Below are 21,034 nucleotides of genomic sequence, written 5' to 3'. Positions count from 1 at the left end.
GTATTTAATTTTCATTTGGATGCATTGGGCTGCATGACAAGCATACAGTTTGCATTAACACAGAAGCAACTACTCTGTTTGCTCAACTGACTGTGCCTTTGGTGTTCACACTGAAAGTAGGTGTAGCATTGGATAACAACTACATACCAAATATGAACGACCTCTGCACTGTATCTATGTCTTTTTAGATAGATAGATAGTGTCATAATCTTAATTGGCACATAAGGATATAATATTTCCAATATATTCTGTTATCTACCCAGGTGATATCCTCATTTTACGTTGAGTGGGGTGGCAACTCCTTGTCGTTCATGGGGAAAGGTGTTACCAAGAATGCAGTCATCTGCTTGCTTCACTTGTCTCATGAGATGATGTCTGAAAACAAGGACAAGGCAAGTGTCAACATACTGCAGTATACAGCAGAAAACATGCTCTAGAATTGAGATCCTACTGTGTTTATAGTTAGTGAACACTTTTCTGCAAATTATTAAAAGACGTTGGAGTAAAACCGAAGTGTTTTTTTTTTCCTGCACTAGGACATGATTCCACAGTGGTCTTTGGGGAATGAAGCAGCTGCCGAGGAAGCCAGTTCCTCTCAGCTGGGTTTAGCATGGTTGATCCCGTTATGGGTGGACCGAGATCAAGAGGTAATGAGCGCCACTTTTATATGCAAACATAACACGAAAACTATGTTTACTGTGTTCGGTTGATTATTTGTTTGTTGGAAATAAATCCTAATATTGTTGGAAGGCGTGTTTATGTCGCTTTAAATGGTACGGAAAATGCATTTGTGGTTTGAGCAGCAGCGTTATGCCCAATAAAAACTTTCCAAACAGCTTATTCTGTTACTGACTCTTAATTGGTGTTGTTTATTGGACAACTATGTAATTTATTGCCAAGTAGCACTGTTACAACAACGAAATAATCAACCAAACACAAATGTCCTTACTTTTTGGGCTATGTTTATTTAGTGTTTATACTTCAATATATGAATTTGCTGTAAGAGAGTAAAGGAGTTGAGTTTACATTTGATTTTTCACCTTCATTTTTTGTAAACCCTGTCTGTTTTTAAAATAAAGCTTTAGATGTTTGGCTTCTGGGGCGGGGGAAGAACCCTGTAACAGTTGCACAAGAGCTCACAGGCATAAAGGAAGTACATGACAGCTAGTCGTACCAAATGCACTGCTCAAAAATGACTTCCCACACAAGTCAGTCTAAGAGGCTCCCTTGACAAAGAAGACTATGTTTTCAGTTTAAATGTCAGTATGATATTATAGTAAAAATAAAAACCACCATGACCAAATTCACATTTATTGCATTAGATGTGTACCATAACATTAACATGTCATGTTTTTGTTTTGTTTTTTCTTTAACAAAGCTTCATCTCAGTGTTCTCTCTTCCTCGTTTCAAACGTGGGTTTATTCTTTCATGTCAGGTGAGATTTGCCAGTTTGAGTTTGGGTGCAGCTCTATCCTCGATGCCCAGCGGGTGCCAGGCTCTGTGTGCCAGCTGTCAGAACATAAGTGGAGGCCTGTGGGGCACATTGCTCAACATCCTCTTGGATCAACAGGAGAGCAGCATGGTCCGCAGAGAGGTACAGTGTTTGAACTGCAACTGTGTTGACTGTTAAAGCCAGAAATATTCTGGGTTATTGATTATTATCACTAATGGTTTAACCTGAGGACTCTTGGGTGAATATATAGAACATGCAGAGATGATTAGTGATAGGTAAACTATGAGTTGCAGAGTATATATGTCTCAGTGGAAGGAAAGCAAATTTCATTTTCACCTAATGAGTGGTCAGAAAATGAGTCTGGACTTGAATGTATTACCAGCCAAATAAAGGCAGATGGCACTGTTGCTGATTTAGTTTAAGTTGACTCAGTGTGTGTGTGTGTGTGTGTGTGTGTGTGTGTGTGTGTGTGTGTGTGTGTGTCCTTTTGTTTTTTTTTTGTTTTTTTTTTTTGTTTTTTTTAATTGTTTGTGTGTCTAGGCTGCATTTATCCTGCAGAACTTGCTGGTGATGCCTATGCCTGCCAACGCAGAGGAGGCCAAGGACTCCCACTGGCAGGTCGGCAGATCTGCCAGCCAGTTAAAAAGCTTTTATAGACCATGAACTGTTTTCACTTTCTCTCTCATTTGGTTTTTCTCTCTTTATATCCCCTCTCTGTCCCTCCTTTCCATTCCAAACCATCCTCTCCTCTCTAGTTAAGCCCTGCAGGGTTCAGGGGTGTTGCTAGAACTGAAGCTGTACTGAGGGTGCAGGCTTCCAGCACTAAACCCCCCCAAAAATCACATTTAAATCTGTCAAAACATCAAACTAATTCAGCATGCCATTACTCATCAAGGGAGCTGAAAGTCAGAAATTGAAAAAAAAAAAGAAGAAGGTATCGTGTGTTCTTATCTTATAAAAGCAAAGCTTGTTGTTTACTAAATCTGATGCACACAATATTGCAAAGTACAAAGCAGGCCAAGTGCAAAAAAAAGAAAGCAGAAACGGTTACACTTGCTGCCTAGCTGTGCAGGGGCTATATGAAAAGAAAAGAAAGATCCAAAAACAAAATAAAACTAGGACACAAAATGTCATCCTGTAGCTATGAAGTGACATTTGTAAAATGAATGAAATGTCTTACATCAGTGGCGCAACTTAACGAATGCCCTCAGCCTCTACACTTTGTCCTTTTCTTCAACTCTCTTTGATTTCTTTGTTTTTAATTTGTAAATTTCAATGGGAATCATAATTGCATCATAAAAATATAATGTTTGCATTAAATACTGAAACATCTATTCTCCTGTCGCCCTCTCATCGTCCAGCACCCGTGTGTTCGCGATGAAGTGTCTGGGGTGTCTTTGGTGGGTCTTCCAGCACTGCAGGCTCTGCTCTATCACTGTCAGTATTTCCAGCATGTGGGTCTCTCTGCCTCCAGTTGTTACTGTGGCAGGTACACTTTCTACATCCAGCCTCGTGTTGGCTCTCACTGTGGCCCAAGACTTCAGGAGAGCGCCTCATCGGGTAAGCTAATTCTTTTGATTTTCCTTAATTACTCTCTTCAAGCCTGATAATGTGGATTTGTTCCAGCAGTACACATCCACACTGACTTTCATTATTGATTTTCTTCCCTTTTTCCCCCTACATTTTCTTATAACACTGCTGTAATCTGTATCTGTTGTTTTGTTTATATGCTTGTGTAGATTCTGAGAATTCTCTGTGGCTTTCGGGACGCAACCCACCAGCACCCACAGTCAACTCCAGCAGACCCTCCAGCTCTCTCTCCACCTCTAGCACTGTGGTCAGCGCAGCAATATGCATACCAATAAATGAACCGCTGCATTAAAGTTAAATGGATCCTCACATCTTAATGTTGTCCATTATAGATAAGAGATTCAAGGCCACACTCCCCAAAGGCTCCCTCCCCACTGAGTATGACACAAGATACCCCTGTCAGCAGACTGATGGCTCAAGGTACTGAAATGAGAAATGTCTGTGGATAACAGCCTCAGTAAAACTGTGTGTTTACTTCTTAGTACTGCATAAACCTTTTATTTTTTCCCTTCTGAAACAGCGGCTCTCAATATGGCTACTGATTGTCTTAAACTAAACCAAGTTTTGTGTTTATGTGAGCATCCTAAATACACAGCTGAGAAAGTAGTGCAGCTTTTCTTTGGTTTACTGCTTTTGATTATGTGGTCAGTGGTTGGTAGCCAGAGACAGAGACGTGATTTACAATATGTGAACCCTTTTTCAGGAAGTGTGTCTGTTAGCCCTCTATTGATGTGTCTCGCAGGCCAGAGCGACACAGACACCAGCAACTCTATTACCTCGCAGGACTCCCGACAGGGCGAGCCCTTGGCCATGGAACCCGTTGTCAAGGTAACGCCTGACCTCCTGACGGCCCACTGCGGCCTGCTGACCAACCTGCTGGCCATCCTGCCAGACTTCACCCTCACTGCCATCCGACATAACCAGCTCCTTCAAGCTCTGGCCAGGTAAGAGGTCACATGCTGAGTCCACATGAACACCAGCTCAACCACCCTTGATGTATTATCATCTTAAGCAAGCATTGATTTAAGTGTTTGCGCTTTTAAGCAAATAATCATTTAAGGGAAAGACTTGTAAAAAAAAACAAAAGCAGAAAGTTTTTGTCCTTGTAAACACAAAAACCATAAAATACAGATACAAAAACTACACCTTGCATTCCTGCACCGTTTTTTTTCACCATTTAAATAAAAGTGTGCATATTTGACTATAGAATTTGCGTTAATTGTAGCCTTAATCCCCCTCTAGCTGGTTCCTTGCAAGCACACACTTTCTCCATCATGTTTATTTTCTTCTTCAGTCTGGTGGCTCTTGGCTCCGTTGAAAAGTGTCTGACTGAGCTGAAGACGCCAAACATCCTTCCAGGAGAGAGAGAGGACATCAAACGCCAGGTGAGGATTACTGCGTTAGATGCATCTAAAGAAATTTTTCCAACGTTTTTAACATTTCTATTATTATTATATCTTACCACAAAAAACTGTGGGCTGGTTTGAAAAAACAAAGCAAAACAGTGCATTTGAGTGCAGCACGAGGTTATCTAAGAGCATCTCCAGATTTCAGTGTGGGTGGAATACTAAACAAGCTCATATTCAAAACATACCATTGTTTTGGACATGTTTTTAATCATATGATTTTTTTTTTTTAAATTTTAACTGTTCAATAAATATCTGCATTATTTTTCCTTTCTAGTTTGTCACCATACTTCAGTTCCTGTCCAGCTTTTCAAAACTCCTGCAGTCATATGTCACAGTGAGCGAGGAGCCGATTGGACAGATGGACTTCCTGAAGAAGCGGTTGTCTTCTCTGGTGGCTGTGCTCATGCTGGATACTAATGGTTTAGGTTAGAAAATCATATTATATTTAAAGGAAACAATGATTTAGACTGTTTTCCAAAATTTGTATGTATGCCATCATTGGTGACTCCCCCCTCCCCCCCAAAAAACCTAAACAGTTCTTCAAAATCAAGTCCTTTTTGGACATTGGTCCCACTCTTCTTGCAGCATGCCCTGTAGTGCACTCTGTGTGTCTCTTTGTGGCTGTCTTGTGTCAGAAAATTTGTGACTCACCCTTTCCCTCCTCAGACGCAGGTACCCGGGACGTGGTTTGTATGTGCTGGGTAGACGTGTTTATGCTCCTGGCTACTCTGGTGAAGAGGGACGGCTCAGCAGCGCACCCATCTGTCTGTGCTGCGCTGGGGAGACACTGGCGAGCGTTTGCAGGTACGCAGGTTGCTCGGCTCAGTATGCGAGCAAAACTAGGGGGGTAGAGTAATGTAATAACTGCAATTTGGACTACAGAATTTTATATTGTAATATTGATCACTTCTCATATTGCACAATTATATACTATTGTGAAATTATGTATTCCATTTGATTTAAACAGCCCACTGAGGTTTAAGACACAAGCTCTTGCTTGATGAAATGCGGTCTTACATCATAAAAGACTGATAACCGTGATTAGGTGTAATTATGTTGATTGCAGTAACTGACTAAATAATCAGGATTAGCATTTTAGGTGTAATTGTGCAGCCTTAAATCTGATGCAGAAAAAAATCAATTCTGTCTTTTTAACATGCTTTTTGCATCATTACTATTTGTATTAACTTTCCTGAACAGATGCTACGATACGATAATTGCATCCTGTCCTCATACTACCCCTACTTGTCTTCTTGTGTGATTAATGGCGCAGCAGGGAAGTCTGATGAGTCCAGTGAAATAATGCTGAGCCTTTGTGCGTGTAGTTTTGAGTTTACATGTTCACGATATCTTGGTGCCATTCAAATAATTAGTGTGCTTACTTCTCGCACCTACTACCTCATTCATGAACAAATATTTAGCTATCACAGGGTTGCAGTTTTTTACTCTCATTTTCCCCGTGTGTCTACAGGAACGTTATCGGTGTGCGTAAATGAGAGGTTTGCGCAGCCTCTCCTTCACACGGTGGCTCTGCAGTTTCTCTGTACAGTTTTCACAGAGGAAACAAAGAGCCGCAGTCAAGAGGTCACAACCTCTAACTCAAAGTATGTCAGATCTCTCTCAGATGTCCTGAATAGTCTCTCAGCCAGCGAGCTGTGTGAGCTCTTATTACAGGTATGATGGGTTGATGGTCTCTAAAGTAATCAGCTGTGTTGTTAGCTAGCTTTGTGTTCACTAGGAATTATTTTGGAACAAAAAATCAAGTTACATGCTTTTGGTCAATGTTATGTAAAAAAGTTTGAATTTGAAAGTGTGTTACTGTGCGGCGCAATCACTGTCCTGCTTCAACTTCTGCTGCCAGAGCTTTGAGAAGAGGACCACTCAGGACCCTTTAAAGAAGCTTACAGCTAGAGCTCTGATGACACTGCTAGCCTGCAGCCCCACAGCTCAAAACTATGCAGTTAAAGGTAATCCCCCAAACGTCAGGCTGGAGTTAGATTATCACCTGTCATTTACTCTGGTTTCTTTATGTTCATCTATCTTTTTAAACCGTGTCCCTAAAAGTTCATCTTTGAAGCAAACCTGTTTTTGAGCGATTTTTGTGATTGTGTTAAAAAGTGCTTGAATAACAGTAGAAACGTGGTATCTTGGTGATAGTTTAACCGAGTGTGAACCTCGGATTGTCTTGTGTTCTAGCTGGTTTAATTGACACCTGTGTGGAGCAGCTGAAGCAAACTCATACCCAGCTCCACTTGGAGTCAGTCCGGCCCAGCAAGGCTTCCCACCGCAAAAAGGTGAGCACAGACTGGCTGGAAATTTCCAATCTCAGCATTTCTTTTCCCTTTGGATAGAATAACAAACTGAATTGAACACGAATGAGTTTTTGGGTAAATGTTATGAATATGGGTTGTACTTGTCAGCAGAAAGTCTGCTTACTGTTCTTATAAGCTTTTAATGACTGCGGTAAAGAGTGTTTTTAAATTTGGAAAATGAAGCCTATTGGACTTTATTATTTTTGTTTTCCCATATTATCAGGAAGAGGGCTATTTGAAGGAAGTCAAGCTGACTGTGGAGATCCTGCGGAGTGCTCTTTATTGCAATGATGAATGCAAAGTAAGCCTCTGTGCCTACCTTTTAATTCCCCACTGCTAATTGGTTTTTAATGCAACCCCAGAGTACCGGCGCTGTTCTGTGAATGAAATTTGCCTAAATGCACACGGCTCAGCTAACATCTCAGCAAGTTTAGCTTCTCGCACCCTATAATGTCATTACTTATGAGGCTTTTTAGCTGGTTTTCATTTTCTAAGTGGCCTTTCAGTCACTGTCGGTTAGCTCAGACTAAAAAGCCATGAAGGCTCCACTGCAGTGTTTACCCTGCCATCAGTCTCCGCCTTGTGTGCGTTTCCTGCACGCTTAGGAAAATATTGAGGCATTTTAAGTTGATTACTGTCATCTTTGTTGGAGCTGTTGTATAAATCATGCGCGTGTGTGTAAAATCTGTTTGCGTTTGTAGGTGGTTGCCACAGATGCTCACCTAACACAGGCGCTCAATGCCCTTTGGCCTTGGCTCCTATTGGACGACGCAACTATGGAGGCGGTTCTGGAGCTTCTGTGCGTTTACACGGCCAACTGCACAACAGGTCTGCATGTTTGTGTGTTTATGTTTGCCTCTGTGTGTGTGTGTGTATGCTTGTGTGTTTGTGTAGGCATTGTGCCTGGCCCGTGCCTGCCCATCGCCTCTATCTGTAGTTGGCAATCTGACTGAGTCATACACACTTTGCACTGAGAGTCCCATTGTTCTCTCTAATAACCACAGAGCTGCATTGCATCTCAACTGTATAAGACCCAGTGCCTTCTTGCTTGCCACTCACAATAGGCACAGTGTGGCATCCAGAGTTCAGGCTGCACAGCTGTCTCGCTGTATGCAGAGCAGCCAGTTTTAGAGCATGATGTGGGGAGGAACAGAGCATCTCTGTGCTGCTCGAGGTACCAGTATTCCATCATGCAAATGTAAGAACCATGTATGTGGAAACCAAAAAGACGTGCAAGAAAAAGAGAAAAAAAAAACTTTTTGAGTGGAAAAATTGAAAGATTTATAGGAAGGAAACGGTTGGGAAAATGTACTTTGATAAACAGCCTGTGGTACCTTTGATGTGTTTGTGTGCATGCATGCGTGTGCGACTGGCTTAGAAATCAGTTTCATCATTGGTGGTGTGTGTGTGTGGAGGGGGGGGGCGTTATGTGCAACACTTATGAAGGTTTCTAAAATTGTGTGCATCTGTGCGTGCGTATGCATATCTCTATTTGATTGGCATCAGTTCCTCAGTGGGTGCGTGTGCACGCTCTGATCTAAACTCCCTCGCTTTAGACCCCCCATAAGCTCAAGCTGTGAAGCACCAGAAAGCAGTGAAGTCGGGCACAGTATTTCCCTAAAGGTTAACTGAACAGCAGGTTGTGTTCAGCCTGCATGCAGCCAGGCTCAGTATTACACCATACACCCTCAGGCTACCACTCGGTCTCCCGAGACCACTACATTTCTGCTGAACCTTTCATCTCCAGTCTACCTCCTTCATCCAAAGCTTTGTTAACGCTGCTAGTTCGAGTCAGATTGTTGTTTTCATCTGTGCCACACATATTTTCCACAGATATTTTTGGAGCAGCCCAAAACTTGCTCCCTCAGACACACAGAAAGTAAAACAAATGAAAATCTTTTTTTTTTCTCCACTTACATGTAGGGATCTCTCCTTTTGAAGTATATGTTGCATGGCTGCAAAATAATTAATCGGCAGCTGACTCGTATCAGAGAAACAGTTACTTATTAAAGCAGATCCCCCTTGTCAGTTTTATGACACACCAGGTTTCTTGACAGGTATTGAGATAACCGCAGGCTAAGATCAGCATATGCCTGTTTCCAATCCAGGATTAGCAAAACCATCAAGCTGTCATTTTCTCCAACAAGAAATGTCAGTCAGTTTCAGGCTGCCTCGTGAATTCTCTTCAACTTAAGCTTGTTAATTTCTGTATTTTGTGTGTAATGTACATCCATGCCAATTAGTCATGTCAGTTATGCTGATGTGAATGTGCCTTCTTAGTAGAATTGTAGCTACATGATTTACTTCCCACCCAGAGTCAAACGAGCCTAATTGTCATCACTCGAGTATTTCCGTGGTGACTGAATATTAAATAAATGAAGTGCTTTTCAAAAGTGTTTCTGAAACTCTCCGATTTCACCTGTGAAAGGCTTAAAGTTACTTCAGGACTCTTTTTTTCATCATATTTTGTTTTTCCTGGCTCTTAACTTGTGCCTGTCAGCACTTCTTCCTTCACATATATGTTATGTTCTGTATTGGTGCACAAGTTCCACTTGTCTCCATCATTTTGGTCATTTAGCTAGACTGTCTTTACACCAAAGTAAGCTCTCCATGCAGCCGCGTGGAGATGTTTAGGTGTGGTGGGCAGACAGCCGTGCAAGACAAGGCCTGTTTATGCAGCTACTAGTGCTGCTGTCTGGCGAGCTAGCCAGCATTAAGGTAAACAAAAAAAAAACCAGAGAGTACTTCCAACAACAAGAAAAAATTGGTTTCACTGTATGTGTGTTTGACTTTTTTTAATGCTGAAATTGGCGAGAGAAGTTGTGATTCCAGTCCAGACACAAGATTTCAGTGTAGTACAGGCATGTGATTTTATGTGTATTTGATTTTGTGCGTGTGTGATGTAGATCCAGACATCCACAAAGGGCAAAATAATGTTTTATTTTAATGTTCTTATAAATATAAATGAATATAAGCAGATTAATAAAGCCATTTTCCTTTTTCTGTTCCCAGCATGCAGTTCTCTTTGTGGCAGTGGCCCTGGCCTTGTACCAGGATCTAAAAGCTCCTCCACTAGCTCACTGATGCACTCTGTCATGAAGCTGGCTTCAGCGCTTGCCCCAGATAACAGCATCATCCAGAATCTGGCTTTCTCCCTCTTGGCTAACCTAGTCATGTCCCGTGACTGCAGATGTCTCCTGCAGAAGGTAAGAGACATTATGTACATAGAATTAGTGGGCAAGACAAGTAGCAGATTAAAATGAAAAAGGTTAAAAAATGATGTTAGGAAATCTCGCTCTTGCCCTCTCTAAAACTCTTTCACTGTTGTCATGACTGAAACTTTAATCTCTGTTCACTCTTGTTTCATTTCTGTGATTCTCAGAATAACTTCCTTCAAGCCTTCTTGTCAGTACCGGTGCCCAAGGCTGCTGGTGTTAAAGCCACGTCTGTAAGTAGTGGTTGGAGCCTTCTGGGCCTATGGCTGAGACTGCTGGCCAGTCTCTCATTCACAGAGGACGGCCAGCAGAGTATCCTCAGGCTGACCGGAGCGCTGGAACTGCTGGCAGACTTGGCACCACATCGACGGCACGCGCTGCTCACCCTTCAGAACCTCTGCTTCTGCCCTGCCAACAAGTCACACATCATTGCCAATGGTATGGAAGTTAAGCAAGGATTACATTTAGGAATCGCACTCAGGGATATGAAAAAAAGAAATAAAAGATCAAAAGGGGAAGTTCAGTAAGCAGATTTGTCAGCATTGTGTGTCCACAATGCAAGTCAGTGATTAGGAAAAAATTCAGTGCAGCTAAATGTTCCCTGCTGAGTCACTTTGTTCACTCTTCGTAAAAGTCATCAACCACAGAGGGACTTGTGGTGCACCTAAGGTATGTGCTTTCTGGTGGTAGCCCATTTGCATCAGTAAGCCATCTTAGATCAGTTTCTCTTACTTCTGTGCTACCATCATAAAGTTCTTTAACTGCAACTATAAAATGCAAAACAAAACATACCCGATTTTCAGTTTACCCAGAGTTACCCTTTCCAGGTCATCTTCTTATGAACTTGTGGATCTCTTTTAGTGGTCTAATGTTTTTAAGTTGCTCTGTCCAGGTCTCATTATTTGCACTTCTGTGCATGAACCTCAAACTTGTAAAAGAGTGATCATTAAATTTAAATCAGATTTTCCTTTTTAAACAAACCTATCTGTAGAGTTGCAAAAGCTTAATGGGCCCACACGTTACAGTGGGGCAAAAAAGTATTTAGTCAGCCACCGATTGTGCAAGTTCCCCCACTTAAAATGATGACAGACGTCAGTAATTTGCACCAGAGGTACACTTCAACTGTGAGAGACAGAATGTGAAAAAAAAATCCATGAATTCACATGGTAGGATTTGTAAAGAATTTATTCGTAAATTAGGGTGGAAAATAAGTATTTGGTCACCTCAAACAAGGAAAATCTCTGGCTCTCACAGACCTGTAACGTCTTCTATAAGAAGCTTTTCTGTCCCCCACTCGTTACCTGTATGAATGGCACCTGTTTGAACTCATCATCTGTATAAAAGACACCTGTCCACAGCCTCAAACAGTCAGACTCCAAACTCCGCCATGGCCAAGACCAAAGAGCTTTCGAAGGACACCAGGAAAAGTATTGTAGACCTGCACCAGACTGGGAAGAGTGAATCTACAATAGGCAAGCAGCTTGGTGTGAAAAAATCAACTGTGGGAGCAATCATCAGAAAATGGAAGACATACAAGACCACTGATAATCTCCCTCGATCTGGGGCTCCACGCAAGATCTCATCCCGTGGGGTCAAAATGATCATGAGAACGGTGAGCAAAGATCCCAGAACCACACGGGGGGACCTGGTGAATGACCTGCAGAGAGCTGGGACCAAAGTAACAAAGGTCACCATCAGTAACACACTACAACGGCAGGGAATCAAATCCCGCAGTGCCAGACGTGTTCCGCTGCTGAAGCCAGTGCATGTCCAGGCCCGTCTGAAGTTTGCCAGAGAGCACATGGATGATACAGCAGAGGATTGGGAGAATGTCATGTGGTCAGATGAAACCAAAGTAGAACTTTTTGGTATAAACTCAACTCGTCGTGTTTGGAGGAAGAAGAATACTGAGTTGCATCCCAAGAACACCATACCTACTGTGAAGCATGGGGGTGGAAACATCATGCTATGGGGCTGTTTTTCTGCCAAGGGGACAGGACGACTGATCCGTGTTAAGGACAGAATGAATGGGGCCATGTATCGTGAGATTTTGAGCCAAAACCTCCTTCCATCAGTGAGAACTTTGAAGATGAAACGAGGCTGGGTCTTCCAACATGACAATGATCCAAAACACACCGCCCGGGCAACAAAGGAGTGGCTCCGTAAGAAGCATTTGAAAGTCCTGGAGTGGCCTAGCCAGTCTCCAGACCTCAACCCCATAGAAAATCTGTGGCGGGAGTTGAAAGTCCGTGTTGCTCGGCGACAGCCCCAAAACATCACTGCTCTCGAGAAGATCTGCATGGAGGAATGGGCCAAAATACCAGCTACTGTGTGTGCAAACCTGGTAAAGACCTATAGTAAATGTTTGACCTCTGTTATTGCCAACAATGGTTATGTTACAAAGTATTGAGTTGTATTTTTGTTATTGACCAAATACTTATTTTCCACCCTGATTTACGAATAAATTCTTTACAAATCCTACCATGTGGATTCATGGATATTTTTTTTTCACATTCTGTCTCTCACAGTTGAAGTGTACCTCTGGTGCAAATTACTGACCTCTGTCATCATTTTAGGTGGGGGAACTTGCACAATCGGTGGCTGACTAAATACTTTTTTGCCCCACTGTAGTTGCTTAGGCTTCACTGACTCAGATTGTAAGAAGGGAAAATAAAACATACCACTTACCATTGCTTTGTTTTAAAAGTTTGCAACATATCAAATGTACTGAAAATGAACAGTCTGGTCTTTATTTAATACTCTCACGGTGTTTATTTGCTTAGTTTTACATCATGTGCAAAAAAATAATCAAAACAAAACAGACTCGTGCGTGCCAAACTTTGGCACGCTTGGACTGGGATATATTGTCAGGACTGCTAAACTGAAACCAAACAGAAAGTGACATTTGAAAGTACACACAGTATGAATAGTATCGTATATACTAGGTGTAGTGCACATATTATATTACTGTGATGCAGAGCTTCTGAATTGAGAATGGAGACTTGAGTGGTATCAGTAACAGCTTTGAGAATTTAAGCTACCAAAAATATATTAAGCCCTTTTAAGTTTATGTTTGCAAATGTGGGCTGAATACAACAGAGATCTGACTATCAGTGATTCTACAACACAGAGATGAAAGCGAAGGAAGTCTGTGAGAATGAAAGACCGATCGTGTCCCCCATGCAGTGCACGCTGCAGGTGGGAGTTGTGGGACCAGGTGCAAAAACTATGTGACCGTATATCTGGTTTCCTGTGGAAAGATCATGTTTCCTGTGTTTTGCATACAGCAAGATTTCCATCAATCACAATAGAGAAAATGAGCAAAAAAAAAATCTCATTGCTTGATCGAAAATCAGCAAGATTAAATAAGTTACGGACTTATGACTAATGTTGCTGCGAGATATGCCACTCAGATAATAGCAGAGGAGGAAAAAAACGTTTCTCCTTTGTTCACTTCACTGCACATGAAATAAACTCTTTTCCTGTTAAGTTAAAGTTAATTTCAGGGTCTAGACTAGCTTACAACAACCTTCGTTTAATAGAAAATATGTGCTATTAAAATTACTGAGCAGAGGCTACTGAGACTTTCAAGGAAACTTTGATTGCAATAATGCTGTGAGACCTGTACTGTAAAAGCAGATGATGCACAGCCAGTAATCCGGTGATTAATATGTTCTTGCTATGTTACTCTCCTCTAAGTTTCAGTGAGTTGTGGTTGAAGTGGGAAAAAAAAAGTCTGTCAGGTTTTCCAGATGTGTTTTGAATACAACAAGGCTGAATTCAATGACCGAACCAGGCGCCTGCTCTCTGCATGCTCCAGGTTTGGGTCCAGAACTTGTTGCCTTTATGTCTTCTTCATCTTTGTTTGAGCACGTTGTCTTTTTGGAATCTTGATTCAAAGTCAGTTGGAAAATAAGCAGACCAACCTTACAAAGCTTAGAGTACCATTTCCACAGCTCTGTTCAGAGTTCCCACATTAGATCAGTCCAGATGTGCCGGGTGGAAAAATCAGATGGCACGATTGCGCTCATTGTAAACACTTGATCAGCTTCATGTTGTTTACCCTGTAAAACTTTAGAAAACAATTATCCTGAACTTTTCTTGACTTCGTGATTAATCTGTTTACATTAAGAAAACAGCAAGTTTTTCCCCAGGTATCTGAAACCTCTGTCGGTTTGGGACTTTCCACAGCGTTGGTAGTTGAATCGGGTAAAAATGATGAGCACTTTATTAAACATAGTAATTGTTTATGTATGTCATAACTATTTGTATTATTATTTATTTCTTTTCAACCCCCTACAGTGACTTCATTAGAGTCCTATACAGTGAATCAAAGTCTTTATGTTTATATACTGATTCAAACGTCCACCACCTCTTATCTTTTGGTGGATCTCCTTTGCTGGTACGGATGTCATATAGAATAAGTTCCAGCTGTTGCACGCCTGGAGACGAGTGTGAGTGGAGCGAATTTTCCATTGTAGAACAAGGTTGTTGTTTTTTTTCTCCATTTTATAGCGTGTTGCTTACAGCTGTGTTTTTCTGGGCTCTCTTTTAGCTGGAGCTCGTTGAGGTCTTTTCTTCATTTTTATGGCACTGAAGAGACTTCCTGCATCTAGCATGTGTCCAAAAAAAGTCATTTTCAAGTCTTATTGAGTTGCGAGTCCCCCATAACGATCTGCGCGTCTTTATTTCTTTCAGACAAAGCCATGAAGGTGCTGCTATCCTGCCTCGAAAGTAAAGTGATGGAGACCCGCTGTATGGGAGCTTCTGCAATTTGGGCATTGCTCCATAACAATCAGAGGGTACAAACACACACACATCCTAGTACTAAAACTTTTATTTTAGTGCTTTTATGGCTGGTATTTGAGTTTATGGCTGATCCGTGGCAAATGAAATCCTCTGCCTGCTTGATTGTCTGCCTGTAAGAGAGATTTGCCTCACTGTTCTCTCACTTTCATCCAAGATGATCAATGTTTTTTAATCTCCTGATTATGGAAAAAAACAAACTACTATCCTCTTTATAATCTGTTCCTCATTTTCTCTCAAAGGCCAAGACTGCTTTGAAGTGTCCTTCTGTTAGATTGAGAATTGAGAAGGCTCATACCATCGCAAAGAAGGGTAGGCATGAATTTTGTTTCGTATCAGGGTCTGTCTCTGTACCAAATTTGTACATTTGAAGGTTTTCCACATTCCACTGTTTGTGCTTACTTCTTATTTATTTATTTGTAAAATGCAGATGCAGACAGCAACCAGGAACACATGAACACCTACCTACTGGAGTGCCTTGAAAACATTTCTCAGCTGCTAAATACTTGAACGGTGTTTGTTTTTTATGGATTTTTGTACCACGTTTCCATCTGTAAAATGTGAATTATATTAAAAAAATCTTAGCTTGTCGTGTTTGGTCTGATTCCAGTTGATACATTTTCATTTTGAGACCACTGGTGTTTTCAGTTCACCGTTTGTGGTGGTGGCAGTGGTGGTAAGGTGCTTTTCCACACTGTGCCACGTTTGGCTTACTGGTGAAAATCGTCACAAAGTATTCCAGAAACACAGGGAAGAAATCTTTGGTGTTCACAGGAAACTGAGTCAGGGCATGTGTTCCTCTTTCAGTTTCAAGTTTGTAATATGTTATGGATTTTGATTTTTAAATTATACTTAGATATTGCTCTAGAAAAACTTCATCATGAAAGCCACCAAGCAGTATTATGTCACAAGTTTGCCATCCAATCCCAGTCCTGGTGATAAAGTGCTCCTCTGTGTGGAAGGAGTAAACAGTGGGCTATCATGAAGTGCGCCCCAGTAGCTCAAGTGCTTCAAATGCTAGCAGGAAGTGTAGCCTGGGTGCCTCCACTCGTCTCATCAATGCAGCTTTCATTCTCCCTCTGTGGGGCAAGATGGAAGCTGTACAAAAGGACTGCTGGTACTTCGTGGTACTTATCTTTCTCCCTTTTCTTAAAGGTATGGGTTTTATTTTTTAATTCAAATATATTTCTTTGAATTTGCAGTGTTTGTTTTTTAATTGGAAAAAGTGCTGTAACAAATACTTTTACTAACAATTTTAAAACTGATGGCTTTAAGGCTGTTTTAAAGTAATCTAACAAAATCATTTTCTGATATCTAAATCATTAAAAAACAAACAAAATGTAACTTTTCATTCTTAAAGTCGATAAGCCTGTAATCATAAGTCTTTCTAGACATTATTATTCCAGACTTGGCTCTCCCAAGGGCTTCACTGGATTTGAGACAAATTGTCATTCAGCTCAGATAAAAGGCTTTGAAAAACTTGGAGGCTTGATCACCAGCAATTGTCAGCTGTTTTTATGTGTTCTGGCTTAAATTAGCCTAATTACCATAGGCCGAGGGATGATCTCAGAGTTTTGAATTGCTCTTCAAGTAGAGGGCTCTCATTGTGTATGTGTAAACCCGATAGAGGTTCTCTGCCAGTAAAGGAAAACTATTATAGAATAAACTGTATGAACGTTAGATTTATTCCTTCCTTCTTAAAAATGTGTAATTTTGTAGCTTCATGGCTATTTTGTTATCTGTGTTGTGTCATGACTCATATGTTAACAACAGAAAAAACAATGCCTTTGTCCAGTTGCTGTCCAGCAGAGAGTGCCTGCTACAGTTAGGCTGGAGGAGGGGATGGTTCTGCATTGCTTGTGCCCCTGGGATGGCAACCTCAGCATGGTGTCTTGGACAAAAAGGTCAGAAAAAAATCCAGTGGCTGTTTTCCACCCTGATTTTGGAGTGGTTTTATCACATCGTTTCGATGGGAGAGTGGAGTTCCTGAAGAACGGTCCCATGGATGGCAGTATTTCCATAAAGAACGTTACCCATCAGGATATCGGGCTTTACGAGTGCTCTGTTCAGACCTTCCCTCGGGGACCCTGGACCCGGCACATTCAGGTGGAGGATTTAGGTAAATATGGCAGAAAGCGTCAGAGCGCATGTTCTGAGCTGTCTAGTATCATTCCCACCTCCCCCGCTTAGTGATTAAAAATGGTGAAATATGAAACCTAGAAAGGTGCCATACTGTAGTTTCCATCACATATTATTAGATTTCTTTCTTTCGCTTACAGATGAGCCACCAGAGGAAGACCCCACAGAGCCCACTCCCACACAGGAGGCCGTTTCAAACGAAAAGCTGCTAGTAGAGCAGAACAGCAACCTGACCATCAGATGTAACTATCAGCATAATGGCACCGTTAACCAGGTCATATTGGAGAGGATGCTGCACGGCCAGTCGTGGACCATTGTTGGAGTGTGCAAGAAGGTGGAGGAAGGCCTGGTGGCGGAGGACTACAGCGACAGGGGCCGGGTCAGCTGTGAGGACAGCCTGGATATGAGTCTGCACTTGACTGACGTGACACAGGAAGACAACGGTTTCTACCGCTGTACTTTTAACACCGATGCAGGACAGCAAACTACCACCGTGCAGCTCACCACTGTGGCTTCAGGTACGAAGCAGGCACCATGAAGTTGAAGACATGCATACATTCAGCTGTGTGTGTGTCTGTGATTGTTTAAATTAGTTGTGAATTGACATTAAGAAGTGGATGGAAGTAAATAAGGCCAGCGATGATAATGAAATTAAAGAAAACAAAGCATGTGATGTCACTCGCACATTCACAGCTGCTCAGTGCGCTGAAGCCACAGAGGTTTGTGGCTAAAAGTCCGAGCTTTGTCACTGCGTATCTGAAAAAGCACTGGTTGCACCATATGTGTGTCATGGAACCAATTGAAAACACTAATCAGACACTGCTGTATAACATAGAATTATTCAGAAAACAAATTTTCACACTGTTTTGTTCCCTGTTTGATTTTTGTTTCTTCTGTTTTTCTCGCTCCTACACATAACCAGGTTGGTTCAGCCTGTCGTTATACATGATGTACATTTACATCGGGGTTGGAGCTGCTGGACTCTGTCTACTTATTGCCATCATCATAGCAGTAATGAGGCACAGGTAAGATATCAGCAAACTAAAGTAAGGGGTGCTCTGTCAATAAACACAGATAAGTACGGCGGGAACACCGATGGTTCAGCTCATAGTGTGATAACGCTGACACACTGATGTTTAGCAGGGAGCATGCTTCCATCTCAAGCTCCATACATGCCTATCAAATGTCACTCTTTAAGTGTTTAAACCTGTGCTCCTTGAAGAAATGTGTTCATAAGAAAATATCATTACTATCTTGGAAATCTTCTGATGCAGCGCAGTTAAGTTTGTTTTTTTTTTGAACAGTAATGAAAATCCTTTTTGTCTGAAAACCCTGCAGAAAGAGGAACAAGAGAAAGGAGTACAGAGTGAAACTGCATCCATCCCAGAGACAGGTAGGCATCGCCACGTTCATTTTATCTACTCTCCTCTTTACTCTCGACACCTTTAAGGCACTCCCGTACCTTCTCATCAGACTTGCACTTAATTACAAAACCATCACCCTTTACAGCTAATCTCAGCTAATGGCACCGCCCACTCATTTAACTAATGCTAATTAACTTCAATGTTAACTGAAAGTGTCTTTGAAGACAAGCAGCTTGTTAAAATGTTATTACAGTATTGATGTGCTGAGTTTGATTATTTGATGTAAATAAATACACAAGCTCTTTAATAATTAGCTGATCTTTTTACACATTTTTGATATAATATGAATGTGTTATTTATTAGCGTGAGCCCATATTGGTGGAAAAAGTAACTACATTTTGCCAAGCTGCTTCACCTCTACTGCCTGTTTTGGTGTAATGGCTTAAAAAGCATTAACATTCACTTCCTCACATCCTCACAGCCAAACTTCTATGAGAACATCCCCATGTGTCCCAGGATAAAGAAGTCCAGACAGATCAGAAACTGTCCCGTTTATGCCAACGTACAGACCGTCCGATCCATGAAAACCACATCGCACCAACGACAGTGTAATAAATAAACACACCCACGAATGCGAGGTACTGGATGATGTCGATCTGTCACAGCTTTGTGTGCGTGCGCCTTCCAGCCTTTCACAAACAAAGCGCATCAAAGTTTATCTGAGAAAAAAAGAAGAAATCCACCTGTGTTGACATGAACAAATAATTTATTTGATATCTTGTAATTATATGTGTGGATCACGCTGACACTGATTAGCATTCACGCCGTGGTTTCAAATGAGCTAACAAGTTGGTGCTTATCTGCGAGTCAGAACGCTGACAGGGGCTGTTTGGGTCCAGCCTTGCTCGCTCTAATTAAATGTAGTATGTACTGCATAATTACTGTTGAGGAAATATTTGTTTTGGCCATAACAGTATTTGACAGTAACAATCACGCAGAAGACAAGACAAAGGGCCGTGTAATCGTTCTTTTTACTTCTCTAACCCCCGAGTAAAACGACTGACAAAAGCCTTTGTAATTGCCCTCCTTTTTACTTTCATCCCTCCTGGTTTCCATTCAGGGATTGACAATGGTGTCTAATCATCTAACGGAAGAGAAAAGCAGTCACTCAGCACTGTACCATCACTTGAGACCGTTACTTACCCCAACGGGCTCTGTGTCTGGGATGGCTGCATTCTAGTTACATCACACTCTGCGCGCAGGAGCTAAGCTCTAATTAGCTAATCCTGTGCTTACTTTGTAGCTGCTCAGACTTTGTGTGCCTGCTGTTTATTGATGAGTGTTTGTTCCTGTCGTTGTTCTCCTGTTGTAAAAATGATTTTATGATAAGCTGTCAAAAGTTTTCCAAGCTGTATTTATTGTTTTGTTTCCAGAGTTTTTCCGAGCTTGCTTTCGTAAATCAATATTTAGGGTTTATGATGCTGTAGTACTGTTAAGCCGTGTGCTGTTTGTGTAATCTAATTCATTTATCTCCATAGAAGTGGAGGCAGTGGCAGAGGCAGTAATGGATATGCGGGCTATTCCGCTAAGAACAAGACAAATGTGGAGCATAAAGGGACAATATAATCAGTTTGTTTTTTGCTTTCAATTCGCTTCCAATTCAAGAATCTGCAGCTGTACTTTCTGGGATGGCACTAAAGATGACGCGAGCGTGACCAACCATACTGAAACTGTTGTGTGTGACTGTAAACGATTTCATGTGGTACGAATAAAACTGTGTCACTGCCTCTGCTTCCTTTTGTTTTCCTGTGTTAGGTGTAGTTGAGTTTGTAGACTAATTGGACAGAATCATCGATGACTGTAGTCGTTTCTAAGAAAGCAAATCATTTCCTGTAACCCACAAAGAGGTACCAGGTGACACGTGGGCAAAAGATGAGCCGTGATGATCTAAAAAGGAAAGCAGCCCGCATAAAAATCCAGCATTTTGCAAAGCGGCGAGTGACTGCAGAGTCTGTTCGATTTCATCAGACAATTTGCGAGATGTCTGCAAATTTGAACGCCTGTATATAATTTACTGCAGGTGGATTTTTCTTTCCCGTTGATGACATTTTCATTGTAATCTGTCAAATTTAGGTTACGTTCTAAATAAAATTTGTAACTTCAGTGTCTAACCCTTTGCTTACTTTTTAGTGTTGGCTCTCTGAAAAAGAAACACAAAACGATCTGTCAAACCACCATATGAAACAGCCAAGATAAGAAATGTGCCGTACATCTGTTTGTGAACCAAAATGACAGATGCAAAGAATGAGGTGTTTGCTTCTATCTGAAACCTCAGCTTGAAAGCGTAAGTCAAAGAAGAGTGTGTTAACCACCACCCGCAAAGCCACTAATGATCTGAAGAGGCGCTTTCTGGCTTTTAGCACGGCATGCACAGAAACAATGTTAAAAAGTAGAGTAAGGGGCTCGTGTTTTTCATCTGAACGAAACTGCAGAAAGTGTGAAAACACTGTTTTTGTTCATCTCTCACTGTGGGGTAATTTTCGCTCTTCATTATAAAGAAGGCATTTGTTTATGGACGGCTAGTTTAAGGTCCCAACACAGCATTTCAACCAGGTTGAGGACTTTGACTCGGCCTTTGCAACATGTTGATTTGTTACTTTTTCCACCATTGTGTTGTAGATTTGCTGCTGTAGTTGGGATCATTGTCCTGTTGCATGACCTAGTTTGTCCAACTGTCAGACAGAT

The 21,034-nt window shown here is 41.5% G+C and overlaps 2 protein-coding genes across 3 annotated transcripts in view; both read left to right on the top strand.

Moving 5' to 3' along the window:
* The window catches only part of rttn (rotatin), a 35,465-nt gene extending 20,017 nt beyond the window's left edge, over window positions 1-15,448 (top strand). For both annotated transcript variants that reach the window (XM_080864170.1, XM_080864169.1), the window contains exons 29-49: window positions 264-392; window positions 537-647; window positions 1,437-1,595; window positions 1,995-2,072; window positions 2,816-3,014; window positions 3,194-3,291; window positions 3,377-3,464; window positions 3,787-3,988; window positions 4,339-4,429; window positions 4,728-4,878; window positions 5,120-5,257; window positions 5,925-6,127; window positions 6,315-6,420; window positions 6,650-6,747; window positions 6,989-7,066; window positions 7,467-7,593; window positions 9,778-9,971; window positions 10,148-10,418; window positions 14,679-14,782; window positions 15,029-15,098; window positions 15,217-15,448. In XM_080864170.1, the coding sequence (XP_080720296.1) occupies window positions 264-392; window positions 537-647; window positions 1,437-1,595; window positions 1,995-2,072; window positions 2,816-3,014; window positions 3,194-3,291; window positions 3,377-3,464; window positions 3,787-3,988; window positions 4,339-4,429; window positions 4,728-4,878; window positions 5,120-5,257; window positions 5,925-6,127; window positions 6,315-6,420; window positions 6,650-6,747; window positions 6,989-7,066; window positions 7,467-7,593; window positions 9,778-9,971; window positions 10,148-10,418; window positions 14,679-14,782; window positions 15,029-15,098; window positions 15,217-15,296 (2,775 nt within the window). In that variant the 3' untranslated portion in view covers window positions 15,297-15,448. The remainder of the gene's footprint in view (window positions 1-263; window positions 393-536; window positions 648-1,436; window positions 1,596-1,994; window positions 2,073-2,815; window positions 3,015-3,193; window positions 3,292-3,376; window positions 3,465-3,786; window positions 3,989-4,338; window positions 4,430-4,727; window positions 4,879-5,119; window positions 5,258-5,924; window positions 6,128-6,314; window positions 6,421-6,649; window positions 6,748-6,988; window positions 7,067-7,466; window positions 7,594-9,777; window positions 9,972-10,147; window positions 10,419-14,678; window positions 14,783-15,028; window positions 15,099-15,216) is intronic.
* Window positions 15,449-15,733: 285 nt separating this feature from the next.
* cd226 (CD226 molecule) lies at window positions 15,734-20,386 on the top strand. Its single transcript, XM_080864171.1, is given in 7 exon segments — window positions 15,734-15,795; window positions 15,798-15,941; window positions 16,582-16,905; window positions 17,066-17,443; window positions 17,848-17,950; window positions 18,264-18,318; window positions 18,771-20,386. Coding segments are annotated over 7 exon segments (1,170 nt in total). The 5' UTR covers window positions 15,734-15,767; the 3' UTR covers window positions 18,909-20,386.
* The last annotated feature ends 648 nt before the right edge of the window (window positions 20,387-21,034 follow it).

This window comes from Rhamphochromis sp. 'chilingali' (genome assembly GCF_963969265.1).
Source record: "Rhamphochromis sp. 'chilingali' genome assembly, chromosome: 18".
NCBI lineage: Eukaryota > Metazoa > Chordata > Actinopteri > Cichliformes > Cichlidae > Rhamphochromis > Rhamphochromis sp. 'chilingali'.
This window is presented reverse-complemented; position numbering and strand designations above follow the sequence as displayed.